General features: G+C 42.8%; 1 protein-coding gene across 2 annotated transcripts in view; it reads right to left on the bottom strand.

The window, feature by feature from the left end:
• Nucleotides 1–23,744, bottom strand: part of gpsm1b (G protein signaling modulator 1b) — a 59,610-nt gene extending 35,866 nt beyond the window's left edge. For both annotated transcript variants that reach the window (XM_060912145.1, XM_060912144.1), the window contains exon 1: nucleotides 23,530–23,744. In XM_060912145.1, the coding sequence (XP_060768128.1) occupies nucleotides 23,530–23,567 (38 nt within the window). In that variant the 5' untranslated portion in view covers nucleotides 23,568–23,744. The remainder of the gene's footprint in view (nucleotides 1–23,529) is intronic.
• Nucleotides 23,745–27,522: the final 3,778 nt, after the last annotated feature.

The raw sequence follows: 27,522 nt of genomic DNA, 5'->3' as shown, positions 1-27,522 counted from the left end.
AGAAATCTTACAATCTCTTTTTTTAATAGAGTGATCTGTTTATAAATTAATAATTGGTTAATCATTTACAGTTTCTTCATGTATATCGAATACACAATGTACTGTTATATGGTTTGATATTTGTAAGCACTCTAATAAATTTTTAAAAAGAAAAGAAAAAGAAAGATAGATGACTGGAGTCTGAATTTCTGAAAAAAGGTCACTTTAATGGCCGACTCGTTCCTTGGATGGAAACAGGGAATGAGTCACTCAGAGAACCATTTATTCTATTATCTGGATAATAAATGATAAAATCTGACATCATCCTTGTGTTTAGCTTTAGATTTCACTTGTTCTCATCGTCTGTATGCTGTACACATTCTGGAGGCCCTGAGCAATATGCAAAATATCCAAATTAGCTCAGTAATAATGTGCTAGCAGTGAAGCATTGCAGTGAAACGGACTGGCCTGGTTCCTCATTAATCACACATGGGGTGTTTTTTTCCTTGCATTTTTTAATTTGCCCCATCATCTTTTCACAGAATTACCATAACTGCTTCCATCCATCCATTATCTGTAGCCACTTATCCTGTCCTACAGGGTCACAGGCAAACAGCTGACTATGGGTGAGAGGCGGGGTTCACCCTGGACAAGTCGCCAGGATAGTAAGCAGGATAGTAAGCTGTATCAGTGAAGGTTTAAATAAAAAAAAAAATCCAACTTTAATAAAACTGGATTTGCACTTCTTTAAAAAAATGCAGAAAAGATCTCATCTCATCTCATTATCTGTAGCCGCTTTAACCTGTCCTACAGAGTCGCAGGCAAGCTGGAGCCTATCCCAGCTGACTACGGGCGAAAGGCGGGGTACACCCTGGACAAGTCGCCAGGTCATCACAGGGCTGACACATAGACACAGACAACCATTCATACTCACATTCACACCTACGCTCAATTTAGAGTCACCAGTTAGCCTAACCTGCATGTCTTTGGACTGTGGGGGAAACCGGAGCACCCGGAGGAAACCCACGCGGACACGGGGAGAACATGCAAACTCCACACAGAAAGGCCCTCGCCGGCCACGGGGCTCGAACCCAGACCTTCTTGCTGTGAGGCGACAGCGATAACCACTACATCACCATGCCGCTTCACAGGAAAAAGTACTGAAACAAAAGTCACTCAATAATATACAACTTAAATACAACTGTATTTAATAGATAAGAAGACTTATACTATTATATATCTGGGACTGTTATTTTGGTATCGAGACCCAAAAAGTGTTATAATTCCACCAAATCCAAATCTGAGGTCGGAATCCATGATGGAAATTTGATAACATTTACAGCAGCTCAAAATGATTTGATCATCAAAAGTGATCATCTAATACAATGCCTTTGGATCAGGATGGCTTTCAGGGATCCAATTCCATCCATATTGTTAATAATCGCAACAACATAATACATAAAATCAAAATCTGGATGGTTCATTTGGACCACACCATCTAGACTAAATCTTATTCGTACCTTTGTTTCTGTTTAGCCCGAGTTTTTTCCACGTACAGCTCCAACTCCTTTCGCAGTGGTTTCAGTGTGACCTGAGGTCTCGGTCCATGATGGACGAGTCTACACAAAGCGATCTGAGCCCCACTGAGAGGACAAGCTTCAGCAGACATGATGGGATCGTCCAGGATCTTATCCCAGGGATTAATGATTACAGAGGATAAGGTCACAGTAATTCGTCATGAAACCACCAAAGACAGGGCTTGTTTAGATGTTTCAGTGTTTGGTGGGTGTCATATCCACAAGGGTTTAAAGATCTCAGCTGGGTTTTGCAGCAACACCTGAAGACTGTGAGCTAAAGAACTAAGTCTTGGAGATGTTATCTGAAACAAGCTTCTGTTTGCATCAAAATAGAAGTTAGGGTTGAGCAGTCAATCATAACGGAATTCTCAGACGTCCTGTTGATCACAAAGACAACGTTTAATGAGACAGATGGTAGGAGATAACGAGATGAGAGTCTTTAAGAAACGATCAGAAACACAGTTCCTTTAGGCCAAATTAGATGTTTTAGGCAAAAGGAGATTTTTTTTTTTTTTTTGGGGGGGAGGATATCTGCTACCAGGGTTTAAACACCATTCACTTAAAACTTGGAGTGAGCAAAATCATTTTCAGCAATGAGAACTTTCATTTTAAAAAGATCTTGTTGCAATTTGAGATCATGGAAAGAGTATAGTATCTTTACAGGCTTGTTAGAAGATCCAACCCGTCTATCCAGTCCAAGGCAAGATCTGTTTGTGATGTTTTCAAAGATCCAAATCTCTCTGGAGTGAATGTGCTGAGAATCCAAATCTGCTTGTTCGTGCCTGATGAAGTCAAATCTCAATTTCTATCAAAAGCAACCAATCAGTCTGAAGTTAACACTCTGAGTGAAGATGAATGATGAAAGTCCGACACCATAACACCATCCTTCTTCCTGCCAGAGCGAGAGAGAGAAAGAACTTGCTCTAATTCCCGAGTGCACTGCCGCTGCTTTAAGGACACTCAGAGCTTTGGACACTCGGTTAATCCGCCACCTGCTGATCCTGACATATTTAATTAAGGACTTCTCAGTCCTAGGAGAAGGTCATGATGGTGCAACCCCACCATGGCGACCCTTCTGTCCTTTGCAGCAAATGAGCAAGCACTTTATAAAGCACACTCACGATTGAGACTTTCTGGCTTGCAATCAGTCTATCTGAATTTCCTCCAGAGTCCTGAAGTAAAACTCGCTGGCTGTACAAACAGCACAAATCATTGACGATTAATTTGTCCTTGATGCATACACCTTCACCAACATCTTGGAGATAAAAACAACGTCTTGCTCACAGGGTCGAGTACTGATTTCTCAGTTCCTACAGAAGGTTATTTCAGACACTCAATCATTAACGAAGGTGGAGACTCAGGACATCCTATTGGAGATTTAATGGTTGAGTGCAGAGAGAAGAAAGTTCTCTGTTTGATTTGTTCACGACTATAAGCACAGGATTTTTTCTTAATATAAAAAAAAAAACATGATTGTTAGGACTGGGACTGTTTTGGCCTCTAGAGGCCACTGTTATTTCTTTCTTGTCATGTTTGTTTTGGCCTCTAGAGGCCGCCACTGTTCTGTGTTTTATGTTTGTTGTTTTCCATGTGTCTTGTGCCCCGCCTAGTCCTCATTAGTGTCACCTGTGTCCTATTTTAGTTTGTGTATAAATACCCCTCTGTTTGTTCCCTTGTCACGGAGTCTTTTTCCTATGTTATGCTGTTAGTGCTAGTTCCCTCTGTCCCATGTACCTTGCCTGTGTCTTTGTATTCTTGGTTTTTGCTTCTTTCTTTTGGACTTTGTGGATTTTGTTTTTGACCTTTGTGATCTTCTGAGCGTTTGAGTTTTTGCCTTTTTTCTTATTTGGATTTTGGACTTTGAACCTTGGGATATTTTATTTTTGTTTATCTTCTGAGCTTTGGATTATTCTTTTTGTTTTTTCCCTTGGATTGTACATAGTGTAAATAAACTGTTTTTGATACTTTTCTACTTCCGCCTCATGCCTCTGCACTTGAGTCATCCCCCTGGTGGCCTAGTGGGGGTTTGCTGGATTATCACACCAGCGAACCAGGTTCGAATCCCAGCAAAACCTTAACAGAAAGACTCCGTCATGACCGACTCAGCAGAGGCTGCTTCAACTGTCTACCTGGCCAACCTTCAGGGAATTATGGCAGCTCCGACACGCTTCAGAGCGACCATGGATGCTCATGGACGTACGCTCACCAGCCAACGTGAGGCCCTTGCTCGCCACGAGGAACTGCTTCAGCAAATTGGGAAAACCCTGGCACAGCTGACACCTCTGCCTGCATCTCCTCATCCTGATCCTGCTCCCGCTCCAGTGCCTCCCACCATGCTGTCTCCTTCACCTCGCGAACCCAGCCTTCCTGCACCACAGAGGTATGACGGCAAGCACGGTGAGTGCCGGGAGTTCCTTACCCAGTGCCAACTCACCTTTGAGCTTCAGCCTACCACCTACACTACGGATCGCCGCAAGATTGCCTTTGTGATAACCTTGTTAGCTGGTAAGGCATGAGCCTGGGCCACTGCTATCTGGCAGAGACAGGGACCTGAGTGCTCTGATTTCCAGCTGTTTACTGAGGAGATGCTTCCTGTCTTCAATCAAGCAGACATCAGTAAAGACGCAGCCAGAAAGCTCATGTCTATCCAGCAAGGGGGAAGCGTCGCAGACTATGCCATCTCGTTCCGGACGCTCGCAGCAGTAAGTGGATGGAACGAGACTGCCCTGGTGTCAGCCTTCCACCATGGTCTGTCTGACCCCATCAAAGACGGTCTGGCTTCTATCGGATGCCCAAGTGACCTCGAAACACTGATCTCACATTCTACTCGTCTGGACAACAGGATGAGAGAACACCGCCAAGTCCTGAGCCTCCCCAGCCTCCCTGCCTCTACCTGGAGCCCATCTACCTCCTCCAGTGACTGTCCAGAACCCATGCAAGTGGATTGTACTCGCCTCTCCGCATCTGAGAGGGAGCGTAGAAGGAGGGACAAGTGCTGCATCTACTGTGGCAAGCTTGGTCACTTCCGAGCATCATGTCCCGAACTCTCGGGAAAAGGACCGCCCCGTCCAGCCGAGGGAGGGTTGTGACAGGGCCTACCCTCTCTCCTGAACTCCCTGGCCAAGGAGTCTACATCCTGGTCTCCATCTCCTGGGATGAGTCTGTCCACTCTTGTCAGGCCTTGTTAGACTCCGGGGCGGCTGGAAACTTTATGGATATTCACTTCGCCCAAAGTATCAATGTCCCGACTGCACCTCTTGAAGTCCCACTGTCTGTGTCTGCCCTGGATGGCCAAGCCTTAGGTGACGGAAGAGTCACCCAAGTAACTTCTCCAGTCTTCCTCCAGTCTCAAGGTCACAAGGAAGAAATATCCCTGCACCTGATTCCTTCACCTGAGTTCCCAGTTATTCTAGGTCTCCCTTGGCTTACCCGCCACAACCCTCGTATAGACTGGGTCACTAGCCAGGTTGTGGAGTGGGGTCCTGCTTGCTATGCCTCTTGTCTGCTCTCTAGCTCTCCTGTGTCTCCTGCCTCCTGATCTCACCGAGTTATCTCAAGTTCCCACAGAGTACTGGGATCTTAAGGAAGTTTTCAGCAAGAGCAGGGCCGCCGTTCTTCCTCCGCACCGTGCCTACGACTGTGCCATCGACTTGCTCCCTTGGACTACCCCTCCTCATGGCAGACTGTTTTCCCTCTCTCAGCCAGAACGCAAGGCCATGGAGGAATACCTCAAAGATGCCCTGGTCTCTGGGTTCATTCGACCCTCCACCTCACCTGCTGGCGCTGGCTTCTTCTTTGTTGGCAAGAAGGATGGGGGGCTCCGACCATGTATTGACTACAGGGGCCTGAACAAGATCACTGTGCGCAACCGATATCCCCTTCCGCTGATGTCCACAGCATTCGACCTGCTCCAAGGCGCCACCGTCTTCACCAAGTTGGACCTATGGAACGCATACCACCTCATCCGTATCCGACAGGGAGACGAGTGGAAGACTGCCTTCAACACCCCATCTGGGCACTATGAATACCAGGTGATGCCCTTCGGACTCACCAACGCACCAGCTGTTTTTCAGGCCCTAATCAACGACGTCTTGAGGGACATGATTAACCTGTATGTTTTTGTCTACCTCGACGACATCCTTATCTTTTCCAAGACCATGCAGGAGCACCGCCACCATGTCCGCCAGGTTCTCCAGAGGTTCCTACAGAACAATCTGTTCGCCAAGGCCCAGAAATGCGAATTTCATGTTCCCGAGGTCTCCTTTCTGGGTTTTATTGTACGGACAGGCCAACTCCAAATGGACCCAGCCAAGACCCTGGCCATCTGGGACTGGCCCACTCCCAAGTCCGTCAAAGAGGTTCAGCGTTTCTTAGGATTTGCTAACTTCTACCACAAATTTATCAGGAACTTTAGTTCTGTAGCAGCACCCATGTTGGACCTCACCAAAGGGACAGGTGGATCTTATGTCTGGTCTCCTCAGGCGGAAAAGGTGTTCAAAGACCTCAAGGACCGCTTCTGCATGGCACCCATTCTGGTCCTCCCGGACACCTCCCAACCATTCATCATGGAGGTGGACGCTTCAGACAGTGGTGTCGGCGCGGTGCTCTCTCAACGTTCGGAAGGAAAGCTGCACCCCTGCGCTTACTTCTCCCACCGCCTGAGTCCTGCGGAGTCCCGGTACGATGTGGGGGATCAAGAACTGCTAGCGGTCAAACTGGCCCTTGAGGAGTGGAGGCACTGGCTGGAGGGAGCGCAACATCCATTCCTGGTTTGGACGGACCACAAGAACCTGGAGTACCTCCAGCAAGCCAAGAGACTGAACCCACGACAGGCTAGGTGGGCCCTGTTTTTCAGTCGGTTTGACTTCACCCTATCGTACCGCCCCGGCTCCAAGAACACCAAACCTGACGCACTGTCCAGGCTGTTCTCTGCCACTAATAGGGAGAGTGAAGTCGGGCCTATTATTCCTGTGTCCCAGATTGTGGCCCCTGTCCGCTGGGGTATTGAGGAGGCCGTCCGACGAGCCCAACGCCAGGACCCTGGTCCTGGGACGGGGCCACCGGGCCTCTTGTACGTCCCACATCAAGCCCGGGCCAAGGTTCTCCAGTGGTGTCACTCGTCCCCTCTCACCGCCCACCCGGGAGCTCGGAGGACCCTGGACTTTTTGAGAAGGCACTTCTGGTGGCCTAGCATGGAGAAGGAAGTGAGGTCATTCGTCCTTTCCTGCAAAGTGTGCACCAGAAGCAAGAACCCACGACAGCACCCCCAGGGTCTCCTGCATCCTCTGACCATTCCCCGGCGTCCCTGGTCCCACGTGGCAGTTGACTTCATCACGGGTCTCCCTGAGTCACAAGGTAACACTGTCATATTGGTCATAGTTGACAGATTCTCCAAGGCCTGCCGCTTTTTACCATTGTGCAAGCTCCCTTCTGCTCTTGAAACTGCTAAACTATTATTCACTCATGTCTTCCGAGTCTTTGGTCTCCCGCAGGACATCGTCTCAGACTGAGGGCCCCAGTTCTCCTCCTGAGTGTGGCACGGGTTCTGCAAGGTCATCAGAGCCACTGCCAGCCTCTCCTCTGGGTTTCACCCACAGTCCAATGGCCAGACGGAGAGGCTCAACCAGGACCTGGAAACCACCCTGCGAGGCCTGGCTATGGATAACCCAACATCGTGGAGCACCTGGCTGCCATGGGCAGAGTACGCCCACAACACCCTGCAGTCATCGGCCACCAAGCTGTCGCCATTCCAGTGCCAATTCGGGTTCCAGCCACCTCTTTTCCCGGACCAGGAGGAGGACGCGGGGGTGCCCTCGGTCAACCAATATGTGAGATGGTGTCGCAAGACCTGGAGCAAGGTCAGGAAGACCCTCATCCAGACCTCCAGAACCAACCAGACTCAGGCCAACCGCTATAGAAGACCTGCCCACGCTTTCCGCCCTGGGCAGCGGGTTTGGCTGTCCACTAAGGACCTTCCGCTGCGGGTGGAGAACCGCAAGCTTGCTCCTCGCTACATTGGCCCCTTCAAGGTGGTGCGCAGGGTGAACCCTGTCGCCTATCGGCTCCAGTTGCCCCGGACTCTGAGGATCAACCCCACATTCCATGTTTCCCTGTTGCGGCCCGTACTGAAGTTCATGTATGCCCCTGCCCCTAGGAACCCCCCACCCCCCCGCATCTTCCAGGGTAAGACTGTGTTCACCGTGCATTGCCTGCTTGACTCCCGCCGGGTCCATGGCGGGCTTCAATATCTAGTTGATTGGGAGGGCTATGGCCCTGAGGAACGCTGTTGGGTCCCTGCCCGGGACATTCTAGATAAAGGACTATGCCGGGACTTCCATTCGGCCCATCCGGATAGCCCTGGGAACGTCAGGAGACGCTCCTGGGGGGGGGGGGGGGGGGTCCTGTTAGGACTGGGATTGTTTTGGCCTCTAGAGGCCACTGTTATTTCTTTCTTGTCATGTTTGTTTTGGCCTCTAGAGGCCGCCACTGTTCTGTGTTTTATGTTTGTTGTTTTCCATGTGTCTTGTGCCCTGCCTAGTCCTCATTAGTGTCACCTGTGTCCTATTTTAGTTTGTGTATAAATACCCCTCTGTTTGTTCCCTTGTCACGGAGTCTTTTTCCTATGTTATGCTGTTAGTGCTAGTTCCCTCTGTCCCATGTACCTTGCCTGTGTCTTTGTATTCTTGGTTTTTGCTTCTTTCTTTTGGACTTTGTGGACTTTGTTTTTGACCTTTGTGATCTTCTGAGCGCTTGAGTTTTTGCCTTTTTTCTTATTTGGATTTTGGACTTTGAACCTTGGGATATTTTATTTTTGTTTATCTTCTGAGCTTTGGATTATTCTTTTTGTTTTTTCCCTTGGATTGTACATAGTGTAAATAAACTGTTTTTGATACTTTTCTACTTCCGCCTCACGCCTCTGCACTTGAGTCTTCCCCCTGGTGGCCTAGTGGGGGTTTGCTGGATTATCACACCAGCGAACCAGGTTCAAATCCCAGCAAAACCTTAACAATGATTACTGAGACAGAGGGAGAAAATATCCGGAATAATCTGATATTCCTGAGCTGCTGTGAGTCGCTCTGAAATGATTTTAATAATAATCAACAGTTACGAAAGAAGCGTTTGGCAGGAGCCACAGCCAATCAGGAGAGAGAGAGAGAAAGATTAAACAAAGTAAACAGCGAGACACTGTGATCATCAGATATTAGTCAAAAAGAGCAAAAAGATGTCATGACTGATGGATTATTAGTCTTTTATTTGCTAATGTAATGAAAAGCTAAAAAAATGATAGCTTGATAGATGATGGGAATTTGCGCCATCACCCAGTTGCATAGCTAGTGAACTCATCATAGCTAGTTTGTGACTTGTGACAGATTTGTGTGTGAATTTGGGTTTAAGCTTTTTTTTTTCCACACCAGAGCTTGTCATCCAAGGTGTCAGAAGCAGCTTGTAATAGCAATTTTCTACCAGAGGGGGCAGCATTTCAAAACGACATCCTGTAGCATTAATAAATACATTGTAACTGCGTAATAAACTCTTTTACTATGAACTTTCGCATATCATGAACAAAGTTTGTGTCCCCTGCCCTTAGTGACAATGAGTCTGTGTCTTAAAAAAAAAATCACTGTATCACATCCACATGCATTGGCACTCAGAGCACACAGCACCATTCAGACTAATTACTTTACTATGTACCTGTTCTGGATTAGAACGCAATCACAGCATGTGCTTATAATCACTCTGTAAACACACAGACTTGGCGAAGTATACAGTGGTGCTTGAAAGTTTGTGAACCCTTTAGAATTTTCTATATTTCTGCATAAATATGACCTAAAACATCATCAGATTTTCACACAAGTCTAAAAGTAGATAAACAGAACCCAGTTAAACAAATGAGACAAAAATATTATACTTGGTCATTTATTTATTGAGGAAAATGATCCGATATTACATATCTGTGAGTGGCAAAAGTATGTGAACCTCTAGGATTAGCAGTCAATTTGAAGGTGAAATTAGAGTGAGGTGTTTTCAATCAATAGGATGACAATCAGGTGTGAGTGGGCACCCTGTTTTATTTAAAGAACAGGGATCTATCAAAGTCTGATCTTCAAAACACATGTTTGTGGAAGTGTATCATGGCACGAACAAAGGAGATTTCTAAGGACCTCAGAAAAAGCATTCTTGATGCTCATCAGGCTGGAAAAGGTTACAAAACCATCTCTAAAGAGTTTGGACTCCACCAATCCACAGTCAGACAGATTGTGTACAAATCGAGGAAATTCAAGTCCATTGTTACCCTCCCCAGGAGTGGTCGACCAACAAAGATCACTCCAAGAGTAAGGCGTGTAATAGTCGGCGAGGTCACAAAGGACCCCCGGGTAACTTCTAAGCAACTGAAGGCCTCTCTCACATTGACTAATGTTCATGTTCATGAGTCCACCACCAGGAGAACACTGAACAACAATGGTGTGCATGACAGAGTTGCAAGGAGAAAGCCACTGCTCTCCAAAAAGAACATTGCTGCTCATCTGCAGTTTGCTAAAGAGCACATGGACAAGCCAGAAGGCTATTGGAACAATGTTTTGTGGACGGAGGAGACCAAAATAGAACTTTTGGTTTAAATGAGAAGCGTTATGTTTGGAGAAAGGAAAACACTGCATTCCAGCATAAGAACCTTATCCCATCTGTGAAACATGGTGGTGGTAGTATCATGGTTTGGGCCTGTTTTGCTGCATCTGGGCCAGGACGGCTTGCCATCACTGATGGAACAATGAATTCTGAATTATACCAGCGAATTCTAAAGGAAAATGTCAGGACATCTGTCCATGAACTGAATCTCAAGAGAAGATGGGTCATGCAGCAAGACAACGACCCTAAGCACACAAGTCATTCTACCAAAGAATGGTTAAAGAAGAATAAAGTTAATGTTTTGGAATGGCCAAGTCAAAGTCCTGACCTTAATCCAATCGAAATGTTGTGGAAGGACCTGAAGCGATCAGTTCATATGAGGAAACCCACCAACATCCCAGAGTTGAAGCTGTTCTGTACGGAGGAACGGGCTAAAATTCCTCCAAGCCGGTGTGCAGGACTGATCAACAGTTACCGCAAACGTTTAGTTGCAGTTATTGCTGCACAAGGGGGTCACACCAGATACTGAAAGCAAAGGTTCACATACTTTTGCCACTCACAGATATGTAATATCGGATCATTTTCCTCAATAAATAAATGACCAAGTATAATATTTTTGTCTCATTTGTTTAACTGGGTTCTGTTTATCTACTTTTAGGACTTGTGTGAAAATCTGATGATGTTTTAGGTCATATTTATGCAGAAATATAGAAAATTCTAAAGGGTTCACAAACTTTCAAGCACCACTGTACATGCTGTACCGACTGTCTCACATTAACAAGCCTTATATCTGTGTATTACCTTTGCTTTGTGTATTTGGACTCTGCCTTTCGTCTTTCCCTCCACCATTCTGTTTGTGCCTCATGTGACCATTTCCCGTTTCACAACCCTGCTTTTGTCTTACATTTTTGACCTGTTTACCTGCCTGTTTGTAGATAAATACTCTTCCTGCAATCACATCTATCATTCGCCTGCTTACACACACACACTGATCCATGTGTTCCTTTTCCCACCAGAGACAAACAATAAGTAATCAAGTCTGCAGTTGAGTTAACGATACGTGTTAATGCCATAAAACAAAGGCTTAACGAACCTCACTTAGGTGTCGATCACTAACAATTATTGAGAATGGTGATCAAAGGATTGATAAAAGGATGAAATGATGGCTGATAACGCTAAATAAGTTTAACATCTAGTTAAAGTATACCAGTGGCATTTTTATACCCCCCACCCTGCTCCACCCTGCAGTGCAACATAAATGACATCATTGCTGATTTGCAACACATGAATGAACTGAATGGTGAAGATTTAGAAAACAGTGAGTCAGTGGTGGACACTGGCGCCGAACGATACACCGGTAACCTCCATCATTTCCATAACAGACAAAGAAATCAATCATTGCCTTTGTTTGTGATCCTTTAACTCAGTCAGTGAACTGCTATATTGACTCGGAAGGAGAAATCCGTGATCAGGAGAATGTGTGTAAAATTTTGCATATAATGTGAGTGTTTGGTGCGACAAGTGGATCCATTTCAGTCTTACAAACCATTTGGATGTCGCCCAAGGAGTTTGTTATAGTGGGCTTGCAGTGTATACAGTTTGGAATGTTCATCTCATCTCATCTCATCTCATTATCTCTAGCCGCTTTATCCTGTTCTACAGGGTCGCAGGCAAGCTGGAGCCTATCCCAGCTGACTACGGGCGAGGTACACCCTGGACAAGTCACCAGGTCATCACAGGGCTGACACATAGACACAGACAACCATTCACACTCACATTCACACCTACGGTCAATTTAGAGTCACCAGTCAACCTAACCTGCATGTCTTTGGACTGTGGGGGAAACCGGAGCACCCGGAGGAAACCCACGCAGACACGGGGAGAACATGCAAACTCCACACAGAAAGGCCCTCGCCAGCCCCGGGGCTCGAACCCAGGACCTTCTTGCTGTGAGGCGACAGCGCTAACCACTACACCACCGTGCCGCCCCCAGTTTGGAATGTTTATACTGTATAACTAATAAACATCTCTTCGGTAAAGAAATGTGTGTGTAAATCACTACAACCAAACAGCAGGTATTAAATTTGCATAAACCCATTTTTCTTTTATATTATCATCTCATCCGGCCAATAGGTGATGAGTTTATCCCATCATGTGTTGTCCATCCAGCGTCATCTACATTTCACACAAATCGCTTCTTCTCTCTCAATTCTTCACCAATTTTGATTCTTTCTGGCATGAAGGTAGGGGTACCTAGGGTGCATAGAACTTCTACCCAGATTTGCTTCATTACAATTATTAATGAAGTTATGGACTAATTAAGCCTTAATGAGCAGTTCAACAAAAATCGCTTCTTCTCGGTCAATTCCTCACCGTTTTGGATTCTTTCTGGTAAATAGGTCGGTATTCCTAGGGTGGATATTGCTTCTATATATAGCTTGTATATGGTGTATATAGCTTGAAACATTTATTACACAAGGAATGTGGCCCACTTTAGATCGTTCCTTCAGGACTAGACGGGGCCGGAGTGAGTTATGCCATCACTGACGGTCTCATTCGTTCAAGTTTCTCAAAGTCTCAGCATCTCCATAAATCGGCCTATGTTTCTTAAAATTATGACTTACAGTATTCCAATGCTAAATTTAGTGCCATGTGAAAATGTTTTAATTACAATTATAAATAAAACACACCCATGTCGACACTCATTTTGCATGAAAGTCATTTTTTTGTTCAAGTTTTTGACGCATCTCAGCACCTTTAATTGGAGTTATAGTTGACATGTACATACAAATATCTAGCAAATCTCAATTTTAATCTTTTTGATTTCTGAACTGAGCAAAAAGCTGTGTAGAACAATTAGCCATCAAAAAAGTTTTTCTCTTCCCCAGCAGAACATGTGGCTTCATTTACACAATTCCATCCATTATCTGTAGCCGCTTATCCTGTTCTACAGGGTCACAGGCAAGCTGGAGCCTATCCCAGCTGTCTATGGGTGAGAGGCGGGGTTCACCCTGGACAAGTCGCCAGGTCATCACAGGGCTGACACATAGACACAGACAACCATTCACACTCACATTCACACCTACGGTCAATTTCGAGTCACCAGTTAACCTAACCTGCATGTCTTTGGACTGTGGGGGAAACCGGAGCACCCGGAGGAAACCCACGCGGACATGGGGAGAACATGCAAACTCCACACAGAAAGGCCCTCGCCAACTGCTGGGCTTGAACTCAGAACCTTCTTGCTGTGAGGCGACAGCGCTAACCACCACACCACCGCATTTATATAATTATTTTTTATAAATCACCAGAACACACTCAGTGAAATAAAAAAAGTACATCTTCGTCAATCAGGATCTCAGATGCAACATCTGAAACTAACAGTTCCTGAAGTTCATATTTCCCTTCTTTAAACAAAGTTGAATAGAGTATCTTTTATTAGTAAACTTCTTTGGTAAAACAGATAAGACATGGTGCACTGTTGCACTCGAGTCATCTTCTCCTGTGAGATGATTAGCAGATCACAGCCCATGCTAACACACACTCGTGTCTTTAAACCACCGTCTCCATCCTTCTCTCCAGATCACAGAAAGGGTGCACTTTTCCTGACATTCACAATGTTTGATCTGAGCATTAGAGGCAAATGTGAGGCAGTTTAGTGCCTCGCTGTGATGATGAGTTGCCTCACAGCAGGTCAGAAACTTTTATCGCTCATTTCAGCAGAAGGTCCGGACCTCACTGAATCTTCGACAAGGTGTTCTTGAGTGTGAGGTTTAAATCAACGCTGTTTTACATCCAGGAGATGTTTTGAGGTGAGACAATCATGTGCATACACGTGTGAATCGCTACACCTGGTCTATTGCCGCTTTTCCACTACCAACGCGGCTGAGTCGGGCTGAGCCGTGCGGTGCTGAGTTGGGCTGAGTCGAGCTGAGCGGGGCTGTTGGAGTTGCATTTCGACTACAACCGCGCTGAACCGTGCTGGCTAGAAGTGGGTGGACACATTGGGTGGAGTTAGCGAAAGTGGGTGGACGTCACGTGATGTCGTTAAGCGGCGCAAACAGTGACATCAGTGACCTTTTAAGCGGTAGTCTCACGACCCAGATAGTAAACAATAAACATGGAGTCGTTAGTGTTGCTGGTCTTGGTGCTGTGGCTTGTTGTCACCGACAACGCCAACAGATACTGGCAAGAGCGTATAGATGAGGCGAGGCGCATAAGGCTTCAGAAATTCTCGTAATTCGTAATTATTCTTCTTCCGGGTTTACGGTGTTTACAGATCCCAGCGTGCTCGCAGGGCGTGTGAGAGCATGTGAGGACACTCCTCCTCACCAATCAGTGCACAGGGGAGTGTCTCCTCACGCCCCTAGCCCCACTCGGCTCGGTTTGGCTCGCTTCAGCCCTACTCCAAAACCGTGCGAGTTTTGGGGGCTGAGTAGGGCTGAAGCGAGCTGAGTTGTGCTGTTCTGAGGTAGTCGAAACGCGAGCCGTGTCGGGCTGAAGTGAGCTGAAAAAGGGTAGTGGAAAAGGGCCATAAGTGATTCAAGTCATCCAGAATTAATGGTAATGATGTGTAGGAAGTAGTAGGATTACAGAATAGCTGACCAATTAGCCAAGATTCCTAACGTCATGCTTGCTAACTGGAAAATTAGAGAACAGTAACTGCAACCTTTCAGATGGAGAAACATTCTGGTGTATGGTTCTCCAAGGAACCATTAATGGGTTCTCCAGAAAGACACCTGAAGTCAAACGGAGCGCAAGTTATATTTAGTTCAGTCTGGAATTCTAACAACTTCAAAAGAGTTAACAGATATTTATCTGTTTAGAAAAGAAAGAAAACATTAATGTGCTCATTACAAATTAAACACACGATAACAGAGCGTCTAATCTCACAGATTCAGTCAGGTAAATATGAAAAACCAACCTAACTGGAGTTCCACACGTCGCTGGATAAATGTAGCTCAGTCTAGACGCAATCAAAGCCAAGAATACAAGCAGAACGGCCAAATAAAATAAATCTGTTCACATAGCAGAAAGCCAGTGGAGACTGGAAGAGAAGCATGGATGAAAACCAGGTCTCATTTTCCAAAGAGTGAATTTCAGGCAATAATATATCCAGCATAGCTACAGTTTTAAATGCTTCAGTTCTTCAGTTCAATTCTGATTAACTGAATGAACTTCAACCTCTTAAATCCAGATTATGTAACACTGAGGTAACTCTTGTAAACATCTCAAGAGCACAAATGGCAATCGATCAAATGATAAACGAGAAGGAAACTGCAGGAATTACAAGGCACAAGAGTAAATCAACCACAAAGGTCAATTGAGTACATTGTGCAGTGTCTCAAGTTTATTTTTAGAAAGCAGACAGCCAGAAGATCTTGCATTGGTTTGGGGAAAGATGGCAAACATTGTAGGAATATTATTTTGTTTTTTTTTTCTTTTCCAAAATCTGGTGTTTTTCCCAAAATTTTCTTGCTAGATCAAGTTCTATAATTGCGTCCACATTTCAAGTGTTGACTCTGTTTGTCAGCGTCAACTCTGTTATCGTTAAACTGGGCAATCCATTAACAGAATTGACGATAACAGAGTTGACATTTTCCACCATTTTGTGTCTTCACTCCACATGCGAACCTCAAGCTAGCGACCATGTGGCATGTATTAAAAAAAACAGAATTTTATGAATTTTAAACATATTGTTTGAAAAAAAAAATTAGTGAGAGATATCACAATAACAGAGTTGATGAATAATTAATCCACCATTGGTGTAAAATCCTCAACATTTTTTCAAATTAATGACAGAAGAAACAGAACATACCTCACTGCCTTTCTGAAATTTCCCGCCAGAGGAAGTGGCATCACTCGGTGCAGGTGTCATGCGTATTATTAAAAATCTTTGTGGATTTTATGCGGTTTTATAACAGAGTTAACGGAGCTGACAAGAGCTTTGGGATGGGTAAAAAAATATATAAATTTTTTATTACTGAAATTTCACATAATACAGAAAATAGACTTTCTGTGCAATTGATTTTATAACAGTTAATAGAATAAGCTTCAACAAACAGATTGTTAGACCAAATCACTTCCTGTTTATTGGAGTTGGATGGATGAATCAGGAGTCAAAGACAGCCAATAATGTGGGGGAAGGGGTGGGAGTTGTTTAGTTAATGTTTTATGGATAAATTGGGTCTAAAATGTGCATCAAGCATCGCTACTGGTGAAAGTTTGTCATAATTTGCATTGTTCAAAACTGATTCAATAAAGATTTCTTTTGTGGAAAATAACAAAAGGTTTATTTCAGAGATGCGAAATGTACCCCGAATTCTCGAATGACCCTTGTACATCATCACTTAGAGTTAAAAAAGTCTTTCTCCAAAGGGTTCTTGACGTGATTAAGGGTTGTTAGCTTTCTTAAAAAGTTCTACCATGTATATATTTCTATAATATACTCAAGCTAACTGCTGAGAAAACCAACAAATTCTACCAAGGAAGCTACATTACTGATATTATACCAAACACCAAACACCAGGGCTTTGAACCGGTTCAAGGAACGAAAATGAAAACCGGGAACTTTTTCTATTTCACATGGAACAGAAACGAAACCAGAAACTTTATTATTTTTTATGTTCCGGAACAGAAACACTTATTAAAAATAATGGTAACCGGTTAATACCGGTTTTTATTTCGTTCCTCAAAGTTTCCATAGCCTACAAATAAAAAAGTCATTCTTCTCCTGCGCAAGTTTCTATGACCCGCTGGGGTTCACTTCCTGTGTGACGTTCGCTGACTGAATGGAGAGAGCGGGAGGGTGGACTTCTATCACGTCTCCACATCTTAAATAAGAGGTAAATATTGCAGTCTATCATTATTCAAAAACGTCAATTTCAAACACAATATCAATATATTTGTCCACGTTAATGAGAGACTTGAGAACATTAAATGACGTTAACCTCTGTTAGCCTATCAATGCATAGGGCCTGACAAGCCTTTGGTAACACACTAAACGAATTATCTTTCATTTTTGCCACTTTTTCTGTTTGTGTAGATGGGAAGACATACTGAGAATCCAAATCGCCAACATTTGAAATAATAATTGCTTTGAATTATTTCTTGTCTTATTTAATGAAGGTTGTAATAGAATTAGCCTACATTTGGCTTAAGCTGGATGAGACAGAGACATAATTTTATAGCCATTTGTTAAACAGCTGACAGGGAACATAATTAACCGTTCCGGGAACGAAATTTTTTTGTTCTAACCAGTTCAGGAACGTCTATTTAATGGTGGAACCCAAAACCGGAAACGTTAAAATTCCGTTTCTGTTCGGAACGAACCAATAGGAAAAAAATTCTGGTTCAAAGCCCTGCCAAACACCAAACTATTTAGCTTCTTGTATTCCAAAAATGAAGTTGACCCAATGTGACATTCCTTTTTATTTGCTTTATTTATTCTTCCTTCCCTATCAGCTCTTTCATTTTTTTGTATTTGACTTCCTGATAGGTACATCCTCTTCTTTTGCATACAACAGACATGATAACATGATAACATCTTTTGAAAAGGCTTATGTGCAGTTTGTGGATTTCACTACCTTTGGGACTCCAAATAACTGCTGTTCAAAATAATAATAATAATAATCACCTAAAACACCCATGTTGTGCTGTGAAAACAAAAGAGTAAAAGATTTGGTTTAAATATTAGTCAGACCGGGTCCTTCACACCATTTTCGACAGATTTGCCTGAGGAAAGTTCAAAGTCTGGTACACTTCAGTGACTTTCCTGCTCAAAGACCCGAACACACCAGGTTCACTCAGTGGTACAAAACAAACCACAAAAACTGGGCTGAACTCCAGCGTCCATGACTGGTATTGGGATTTGACTGCTCTGGTGGCCTCACTGGCAGGAGAAGATACGTGCCTGTGGTCATCCCACCATGGAGAGCACAGTACACATGGGTAATTAGCGAGGACAGAAACAATTACAGTATAATAATAGGCCTGCGGTCCTGTTGGGCCAAATGGATCACTGTGGATTTTTAAAAATGCAGTTTTGTTGACAGTCTGGTTTGAGAACAGCTTTAGATTTTTGGGGCTCGATGAATAAAAACTCAGTGTTTAATATACTGTAACTTGCACAGTTCACAAACAAAATGCTTCATGTTACATGGTTAGCAAACATCATAACATTTCGGTTTGGAGTTTCCAAGTTATTTAACAATTATTTGCTGAAGGTGAAGTGAATATTGGTGAATAATAATCGAGACAAAGTTGAGGTTATTACTCACTGATATTCACCAAGCCTGAGGAGGAGAATTGTTTTAGTATAAATACATAGGTGGTTAATTTTTTTTAAATCGTATTTCTAAAAAATCATTGATTTCAAACTTCAAAATCTTCATGTAAATGTAATAACTTTGCGGCGCAGACTTGTGCCACTTATCTACACCGAGTCACATAAAATACTTTGTTTTGAAATCGATAAAATAAATCCCAACTCCACCTTCCCTTTCAATAGTTTTAGACCAAACTTCAGAGCCTCTTTAGTGTTTGTAGGAACAGCATTTTCTTTCATCGTTTGTAGTTCTTCCTCACTTACACTGATGAAGCGATTAGAAGCCATTTTGCCGAGTCACTCGAGGTGATTATCAAGAAATAGTCAGAATTTATTGACCGATCAGCATGCACGATTTCGTATAATCACCTGTGTATTTATACGAAAGAAAATTAACCAAAATCCTAAATAAAATCTCTGGAACAAAATTATCGGCTCCTTAATACCCTTAGCATTCAAGTACTAACAATTAAATAAATTCACATTCAAAAAACAAACATAACTGAATTAGCATAATTATGAAGTTAGCTGTCAGGCTCTATCTCAGGAAAAGAAGAGATAATGGATTTAAATATTTCTTGTTTATATCAGGATGATTTGGGGATTATTCTCAAGACAACAATTCAAATTGCTAGCTCATGTTCACAATTGAACTAAGATGCAGATGTAGAGTTGTTAGAGTACATGATAGCTAGCTAAGATAACCAGAACTTGCTAAAGGGACATCAGACACAAAATACCTTCAACATAACTGATTTAGTCCGTACTGACCGATACGACAACGGTCAGTGAAGTTTAACTTTAGGTAAAATGAGATGCAAAGTCATTTAGTAACTACCAATAAGAATGAAGGACGGGGGCGTGTTTTTTTTTTTTAAACTGTAAAACAGATCCATGTTGGTGTTTTTGTGGGTCGGACATCATAAAGAGCAGAAAGTTCTGGTTATTATCTGCATTAGGGCACAGTGATGCACTGCATGGATGCGTCAGCAATTTCCTTCTACATTTTATTTCATTTGTATTGCTTCAATAGAAAAAAAACAAATCAGAAAGCTGTAACAGAAAGAAAAACTAATTGCGGAGCTCATTATAGCTATAAAATGATGTCATGGACATTTCTGCATCTCTTTTTTGAAGCAGCTTTTCTATAAATCAATCATTTTTGTGATATTTAGTCTCTGCTTTCTGCTCTGTCGAGTTACAGCGAGGCGTTCAGAGCTTTTACCCAAACCTAAATAAATGAAAGCAATGAAGTCCAGTTGTCAAGGAAACCAGAGAGAAACTCGAAAATGTTTTTTTCTCTTTTCTTTTCTTTTTTTTCATTCTTTTTCTCCTCAGCAACCTAAAAGCACTTCCCACTCCTTTACTTTCCTCTCCTCTCCATTCCAGTCTTATATCATTATATCACAGCCATTTATCTTTTTCAGACCGTGTTACACACCACATCATCATTACTAAACAATTAACTCAAAATACGACCTGCTTTACATCCAAAAGTGATGTTTCAAATGTTTTGGCACCCTTTTATCAAATGCATGGTAATGTCTGGACAGTGCAGTCTTTCATTATAGCGTTTGTTGTTTGTGTTTACATCAATAAAATTGTGGGTGAATAAATTTGAAAAAAATATTCCAAAGCATTGCAGTTTGATATAATGATGATACCGGTCTGTGATTTATGCGATTGGTAATGTTTCTTTTTCTGTTGCACCAAGATTAGAAAATTAATTAAGCCTTTGAATTAGAAGAATAGTATTGAAGTATATATGAAGTAAAGTTATTAAATTTCAAGTAGAGCCTTTAACAGCTTTCATATTAGTGCTGCAACATTTACTGCTAATGCTAAATTATCAATATCGCTAACATTCAGGAAATAACTTAGCTTGCCAGGTTATCAGTAGACGGATCTCACATGAGGTGAGCCTGCTTAATTTACATGATTAGCAAGAACAGAAACTGTATTTAGTCATCTTTGTTTTTATCAGGATTATTTTCCCTTACGAAAATCTACCATGGTTTACTATGGTTTTACCATGGTTTTATGTAGTAACCATGGTTATACTATGGTTTTTATGTAGTAACCATGATTCTACCATGGTATCTCATGGTTATTCTAAGTACTATGAACCAACCATAGTATTACTATGGTTCATCCATGGTAGTAACCATGGTTCTACTATGGCATTTCATAGTGATTCTAAGTACTATGAACCAACCATAGCATTACTGTGGTTTATCCATAGTACTGCAGTAGCTGTGGTAGCATCATAGTTGTATGTGTAATAGGTCATAGTAACTATGAAATTAGTTTAAAAAGGGATAGTATGGTTTTTAAAAGGATGCACTAACTGTAGTATTACCATGCTTTCGTCCAACAGTCAATGCTGTAGAGAAGGATCTCGATTAACAGCCCAGATACATTAACATTTACCATAGTGAAACCATGGTTAAATCATGGTTAAACCATAGTCATGAACCATAGTTTTCATGGTTACCCAAAAAACCATGAAAACCATGAATAACTATAAACCCATGGTAAAACCATGGTTAGTTTTCATAGTAAAACCATGGTTAATTTTCATAAGGGTTGTGGCACTTATAATGAATCAAATAATTATCTAAGAGTACTACCGTAGTTAGTTATGCTAACAGTTACTACTTTAGCCATCATTAACTGTACAAACAGAACAAACTGGACAAAAAAAAACATAACTAGTTGTATTTCTCAAATATTTCATTTTAAAAAATGATGTCATGTGCTGTTACATTTAGCTCGCTAAAATAACCAGAATGAGCAGCACGGTGGTGTAGTGGTTAGCGCTGTCACCTCACAGCAAGAAGGTTCTGGGTTCGAACCCAGCGGCCGGCGAGGACCTTTCTGTGCGGAGTTTGCATGTTCTCCCCGTGTCCGCGTGGGTTTCCTCCGGGTGCTCCGGTTTCCCCCACAGTCCAAAGACATGCAGTTAGGTTAACATGGGGAGGCCTTGGGCTGAGGTGTCCTTGAGCGAGGTACTGAACCCCTGACTGCTCCCCGGGCACTCTAGTATGGCTGCCCACTGCTCTGAGTGTGTGTGTGTGTGTGTGTGTGTGTGTGTGTGTGTGTGTTCACTGCTTCAGATGGGTTAAATGCAGAGGATGAATTTCACTGTGCTTGAAGTGTGCATGTGAGAAATACAGGTTTCTTCTTCTTTCTTTTTCTTCTAGAATGTGCTAAGAGGATGTCATACACAAAATATCTTCAACATCAAAATATCTCAAGTTCATCCATGTGAGAAAATTGAAAATAAGAGGGATTGAAGCTCTTAAGGTTTTTTTTTTTTTAAGTTAGTTATACATGTGAATTTAAATCCTAGGGTTGCCAGAAAGCTGCTGTTTTCCCCCCAAACTGCTCACTCAGCTCTGTGGCTTGGATTCTGCTCCATTTCTTCCACGTGGATAAAAACGCTTGCCAGATGAATAAATCTAAATGTAAATGGTGAAGGCCTGAGATAAAAGCCAAATATGCATGAGACAAAAGGCCTGTTCATTTGGATCAGTAAAGCTCCTATAGGACCAAACACACAGATCAGAGCTGCTGGGATAAGACGCACTTCATGATGTGGATGTGACGAAATGTGAAAAACACCACCAGCTTTTTTTATTTTGCGCCACAAATCACACTTATTCACCAAGCTCTGGGTCGATTTGGACCTTACATTTGGTAGGTATGATCGTTTAGTCATCCAGCGTGTTTTTGGGGCCTGATTTGGTTCAAAATTGAAAGAATTCAGCAACATGTACAAAAGTTAGAACTTGTGCAATTAGGATGTTGTTCATGCGAATGTACGGTACCTGTTGTGTTATGGAAAACTTTAATGCGAGCATTCCGACAAATTTTTTTTAAAAAATCTAACGAACAATTTTACGTTAGCTAATAATTTTCTGAACATTCTTATTTACAGTCAGTCAGTCATGTTCTCAGTGTTCTGAAAACGATGTTTTAAATAGCATCATAAAAAATACAATTCATCAAATATCTCAAAGTCTCAAAGATTAAGAGAAAACCAACACCAGCAAACCAAGAAACAAATCGAGTATCAGTGTAACATGAACACAATAAATATAGTTTTTTTTGTCATAAAATAAAGTGTAGACTATACTAGATATAAAAAAGAAGTGTTGATGTGAATATTTTAAGTATTTAACCATTTACCCAAACAATTAATTTACACAGCAAAACCAATACAGCTAGCAGGCTAATCCAGTCACTTGGTGTTTAGCTGTAAAACCAAGTCAGTCTCAAACATCAACTGTGAAACAATTTCCTGCTTCACCGCAATGATGTTATGAAATGTTATTTATATCTTCCACCATTAGCTTCTCATTGTGTGACAACAAACCGAAGAACCTGAGAACTTTCAACAAGCAAATATTTGAATACGGATGAATTCTTAAGCAGAGGTACGATCACTAATCCCGCCCTTCAACTCGAACCTTAGACCTCATAACTTTTTGTAGACTCTGAATCGTATTTGTAGAATGGATTCTGCAACCAAAAAAAAAAAAAGTAGCAGTCTGACCATTTCAGAGTCAAGATTTTGGAATTTTTCAGAAAATCAAACCCTCAAGCACAGAAAAGACAGAAGCTGAAATTGTTTCACCACACCTGGCTGCCAGGAAGAAGACAAGAGGCACGGAGGAAATAGCTACACGAGGACACGAGACAGCAAGGCAGTGCTGAAGCAGTTCAGCTGAACGACACGTATGCAAAAAGAAAAAGCAGGAGGGAAAAAAATGAAGTCAAACCACTGCTTATAGAAATTCCAGAATTTTTTGAAGCACGCGCCCTTTAATTGTGCCTCTGCTTTTCTGTGCACAGCTGTAGGACTCTGTGAGACGCCTGATCTCCTCAGAGAGCTTCTCTTCCCCACCCAGACCCTTCTTCATCGACCCCCTCCATCTCTGTTTCTTTCTGTTCTTTAGACCTTGTCATTCTTTACCCCCTTCTGTCCATCCACCCTTCCCCCGTCATTTCATGTCTTACCTCGAGTGGAGCCTTTTGCTCGCCAGATCCTGGTCCATGCTGGTGAGCTTGTGGGCTTGTGGAGCCCGTACCCTGATATCCAGCAGCTTCAACCTTGCACTTGTGTGTGTGTGTGTGTCTTTAAGTGCGTACACACACACTCACTCACTCACTCTCTCTCTCTCTCTCTCTCTCACACACATACACACACAGACACACACTTATCTAAGTGCCCTCCTCCTTGCAATGGCAGCTACTGAGGAAGTGAGCTGCTGAGCAAATAAACCATAAAAAGGAAAGCCCCGCCCTGCTCAGTGACATCACTGAACAGGAAGTGCATTGCGTTCACAGCCAGTGCATGTCGACACACTTCTTCTTGCCCAAATTCTTGTCAAATGGTGCAATATATTATGCTATAAAAATGTCATTTACATCTTCCACCACTACCTTGTGGTGAGCAAACAAGCACACTGATGCACATGTGCGTTCTTAGATATGCATGAGAACATGTTTCTTTTATATTTTTTTTCTTGACAATGAGTCATACTGGGTCTCAACATCCCCCATCTCTCTCTTTTTTTCTCTCTCTCTCTCATTTGCTTATGAACCTACACAGCCGTCAGTCATATCAGTGTCTTATATCAGTCTCGCACAGAGAAAAGAAAAGTGTTGGAAGTGTAAAACGATGTGGTTCTCGCCCTCCAACCAAGTGTGACAGCTATTAAAGGGATGCTCCAGTCCTTGTGTGATTAGTACAGGGGGAAAAAATTGACATTATAAACAAAACTCTAGGGCGGCACGGTGGTGTAGTGGTTAGCGCTGTCGCCTCACAGCAAGAAGGTCCGGGTTCGAGCCCCGTGGCCGGCGAGGGCCTTTCTGTGTGGAGTTTGCATGTTCTCCCCGTGTCCGCGTGGGTTTCCTCCGGGTGCTCCGGTTTCCCCCACAGTCCAAAGACATGCAGGTTAGGTCAACTGGTGACTCTAAATTGAGCGTAGGTGTGAATGTGAGTGTGAATGGTTGTCTGTGTCTATGTGTCAGCCCTGTGATGACCTGGCGACTTGTCCAGGGTGTACCCCGCCTTTCGCCCGTAGTCAGCTGGGATAGGCTCCAGCTTGCCTGCGACCGTGTAGAACAGGATAAAGCGGCTAGAGATAATGAGATGAGATGAGATTATTATTATACATACACATTCCTTTCAGGTGTTCAACGCGTCTTTCTCTTTCAAAATTCTCTCAAAATTTTCCGTATTTAACAAAGAAAACCTGGCAGCCATGCTTGTGTCACAGTCTCTCACTCGCTAGCGCGGAAGTTTTACATCTCCAACGTGTGATGTCATGTTGTCTTGACAACCGTGCAATATCGTAAACCATATTCAACACTCATTCTCCACTGGGTAGAGTGACGTAATACACAGCAGATAAGTGATATGCTAACAATATTGCATGTCATCAAACCAAATGAATGAAACCTGCTAGAAGGGAAAAGAACACATTTTTATTCCATCGGAAAAGTGTCCTGTATGTATAATAATTCCCAATATTTCACTCTGCTGACGTCACTCCTAGTGTTTTCATGCTGACTAGGCACACTTTGTTGATCCATCCATCCATCCATCCATCCATCCATCCATCCATCCATTATCTGTAGCTGCTTATCCTGTTCTACAGGGTCGCAGGCAAGCTGGAGCCTAGGGCTCGAACCCAGAACCTTCTTGCTGTGAGGCGACAGCGCTAGCGCACGTTGTCAAAATGGCAAAATTAAAATTCTTTTCATTAACATGCGGTTTTTTTTGTGTGGGTGTGTCCATATAATATAAAGAACATTACACAGTGGGGCAAAGATATGAAGTTTATGTTCTCATTGTTGAAAATATTTTCACTTATTCGCTTCAGTCACTTGATATACAGTATATGTTCACCACTCGAAGATAAACTTCATATCTTCGTGTCACTGTGTAATAACCTCTACATATTCATATATTTTATGCACCATTTTGAAATTTTGAATTATTTTATTTACTTTTTAAAAAAATATTTAAAATATATTTGGTTTGATTGAATAACGGTGCATGCATTTATGTTTGTGAGTCAAGGAAGTGAAATTCAGTGTAATTAAATATAAATTATATTTATATATGTTTATAGAGGTATGTACTGTTTTATTATCTCATATTCCAGGCTAAACATAAACCTGTAATGAAAACATACTTGAAAAAAACTACAATATAAGGACATTTATAAAAGTTTATACTTAATAAAGAGCTCCTAAGTGAAAAGGATGAAGTGTTTCATTTTGTACGAGTTTCTGGTGGTTCAGTCTGTTTGGACTTTACTTCACTTCACTGGTGTTGTGTGTCAGTGTCAAGTTTTTCTGGTTAACAAACCCACATTGTTTTTACTTCAGCATGGTTCAGCACTTAGCTTTAGGACACACACACACACACACACACACACACACACACACACACACACACACACACACACACACACATAGCTGTGGTTTGTTGATGGCCATGTTGAGTGCACTTGGTGATGACTCTGCAGAAATATTCCTCTTTTTTTTCTTTCTCTGTTTTCTTTATGGTCAGTGACTGCAATGTGTCTTTTTTTAAAGAATGTTACTGAACATGTGAAATCATTCTGAAAAATTTCACCATCACCATCATCATCATCATCATCATCATTAAAATATCCACCATAGCTTGAATGAAGCATGCGATTGGGTGAACATGGACACCCCACTGGGAGAAGGTGCTTCAACTGGACCCTGATGCCGGGAAACTATAATGATACCAGTCGTGGTCCTGTGGACCTTTCTGACCCAAAGAAGCATCAGGTCTACATCTGACATCCAGGTGTTCAGCTACAGCTTACACTTCGACTCCAACCTTCTCCAGAGCACCGCGCAGCAGGTCAACCAGTCCTACACACAAGGGACAGCGTTTTACTCGTCCTCGTCCATCATGCTCCTGCTCCTGGATATCAGGGACAGGATTAACTGCCTGGTCCCTGCAGCAGCGCCTGGGAAACCCCAGCTAGACCTGTTCTCAAGCTCTGGATGCTCAAGCACAACTCAAGCTCAACAACAGTGAAATGATCCGTGTCAATCATGCATTGGACATGTACAATACAGAGATCTTGAAACAGTCGGACCATCTGACTACCAAACTTTGTTGAAAATTAAATGCTAATGAAGGAGCAAATGAGCAAACTTTGGAGAGGACAAAACAGCTGTTCTCATCTCATCTCTTCTAGCCGCTTTATCCTGTTCTACAGGGTCGCAGGCAAGCTGGAGCCTATCCCAGCTGACTACGGGCGAAAGGCGGGGTACACCCTGGACAAGTCGCCAGGTCATCACAGGGCTGACACATAGACACAGACAACCATTCACACTCACATTCACACCTACGCTCAATTTAGAGTCACCAGTTAACCTAACCTGCATGTCTTTGGACTGTGGGGGAAACCGGAGCACCCGGAGGAAACCCACGCGGACACGGGGAGAACATGCAAACTCTGCACAGAAAGGCCCTCGCTGGCCACGGGGCTCGAACCCGGACCTTCTTGCTGTGAGGCGACAGCGCTAACCGCTACACCACTGTGCCGCCCAAAACAGGTGTTCAATAAGTAATTGTTAATTTAACAGAAGAAAGAAAAGCATGTCTGTCTAGATATACATATAGATATTAATAAATTCAACATTCAGTGATGACAAAAGAAAGAAAAAATATATGTATCAGCCCTGTGTTGACCCGGCGACTTGTCCAGGGTGTACCCCGCCTTTCGCCCGTAGTCAGCTGGGATAGGCTCCAGCTTGCCTGTGACCCTGTAGAACAGGATAAAGCGACTACAGATAATGAGATGAGATGGGTCTGTCTCGGAAACTGGGTACTGTGGGGGTTCCCCACTAAATATACTCACAGTCAATAAACTATACGGTTTTGAATGGTGATGTTGGTTTTAATTTGAAATAAAATGATGAAAGAAATAATGCAGATAAAACTAAATGTTTGAT

This window comes from Neoarius graeffei, chromosome 28, assembly GCF_027579695.1.
Source record: "Neoarius graeffei isolate fNeoGra1 chromosome 28, fNeoGra1.pri, whole genome shotgun sequence".
In the NCBI taxonomy this organism is placed as follows: Eukaryota; Metazoa; Chordata; class Actinopteri; order Siluriformes; family Ariidae; genus Neoarius; species Neoarius graeffei.
The sequence above is the reverse complement of the archived record's forward strand: the minus strand, read 5'-3'. Positions and strand labels throughout refer to the sequence as shown.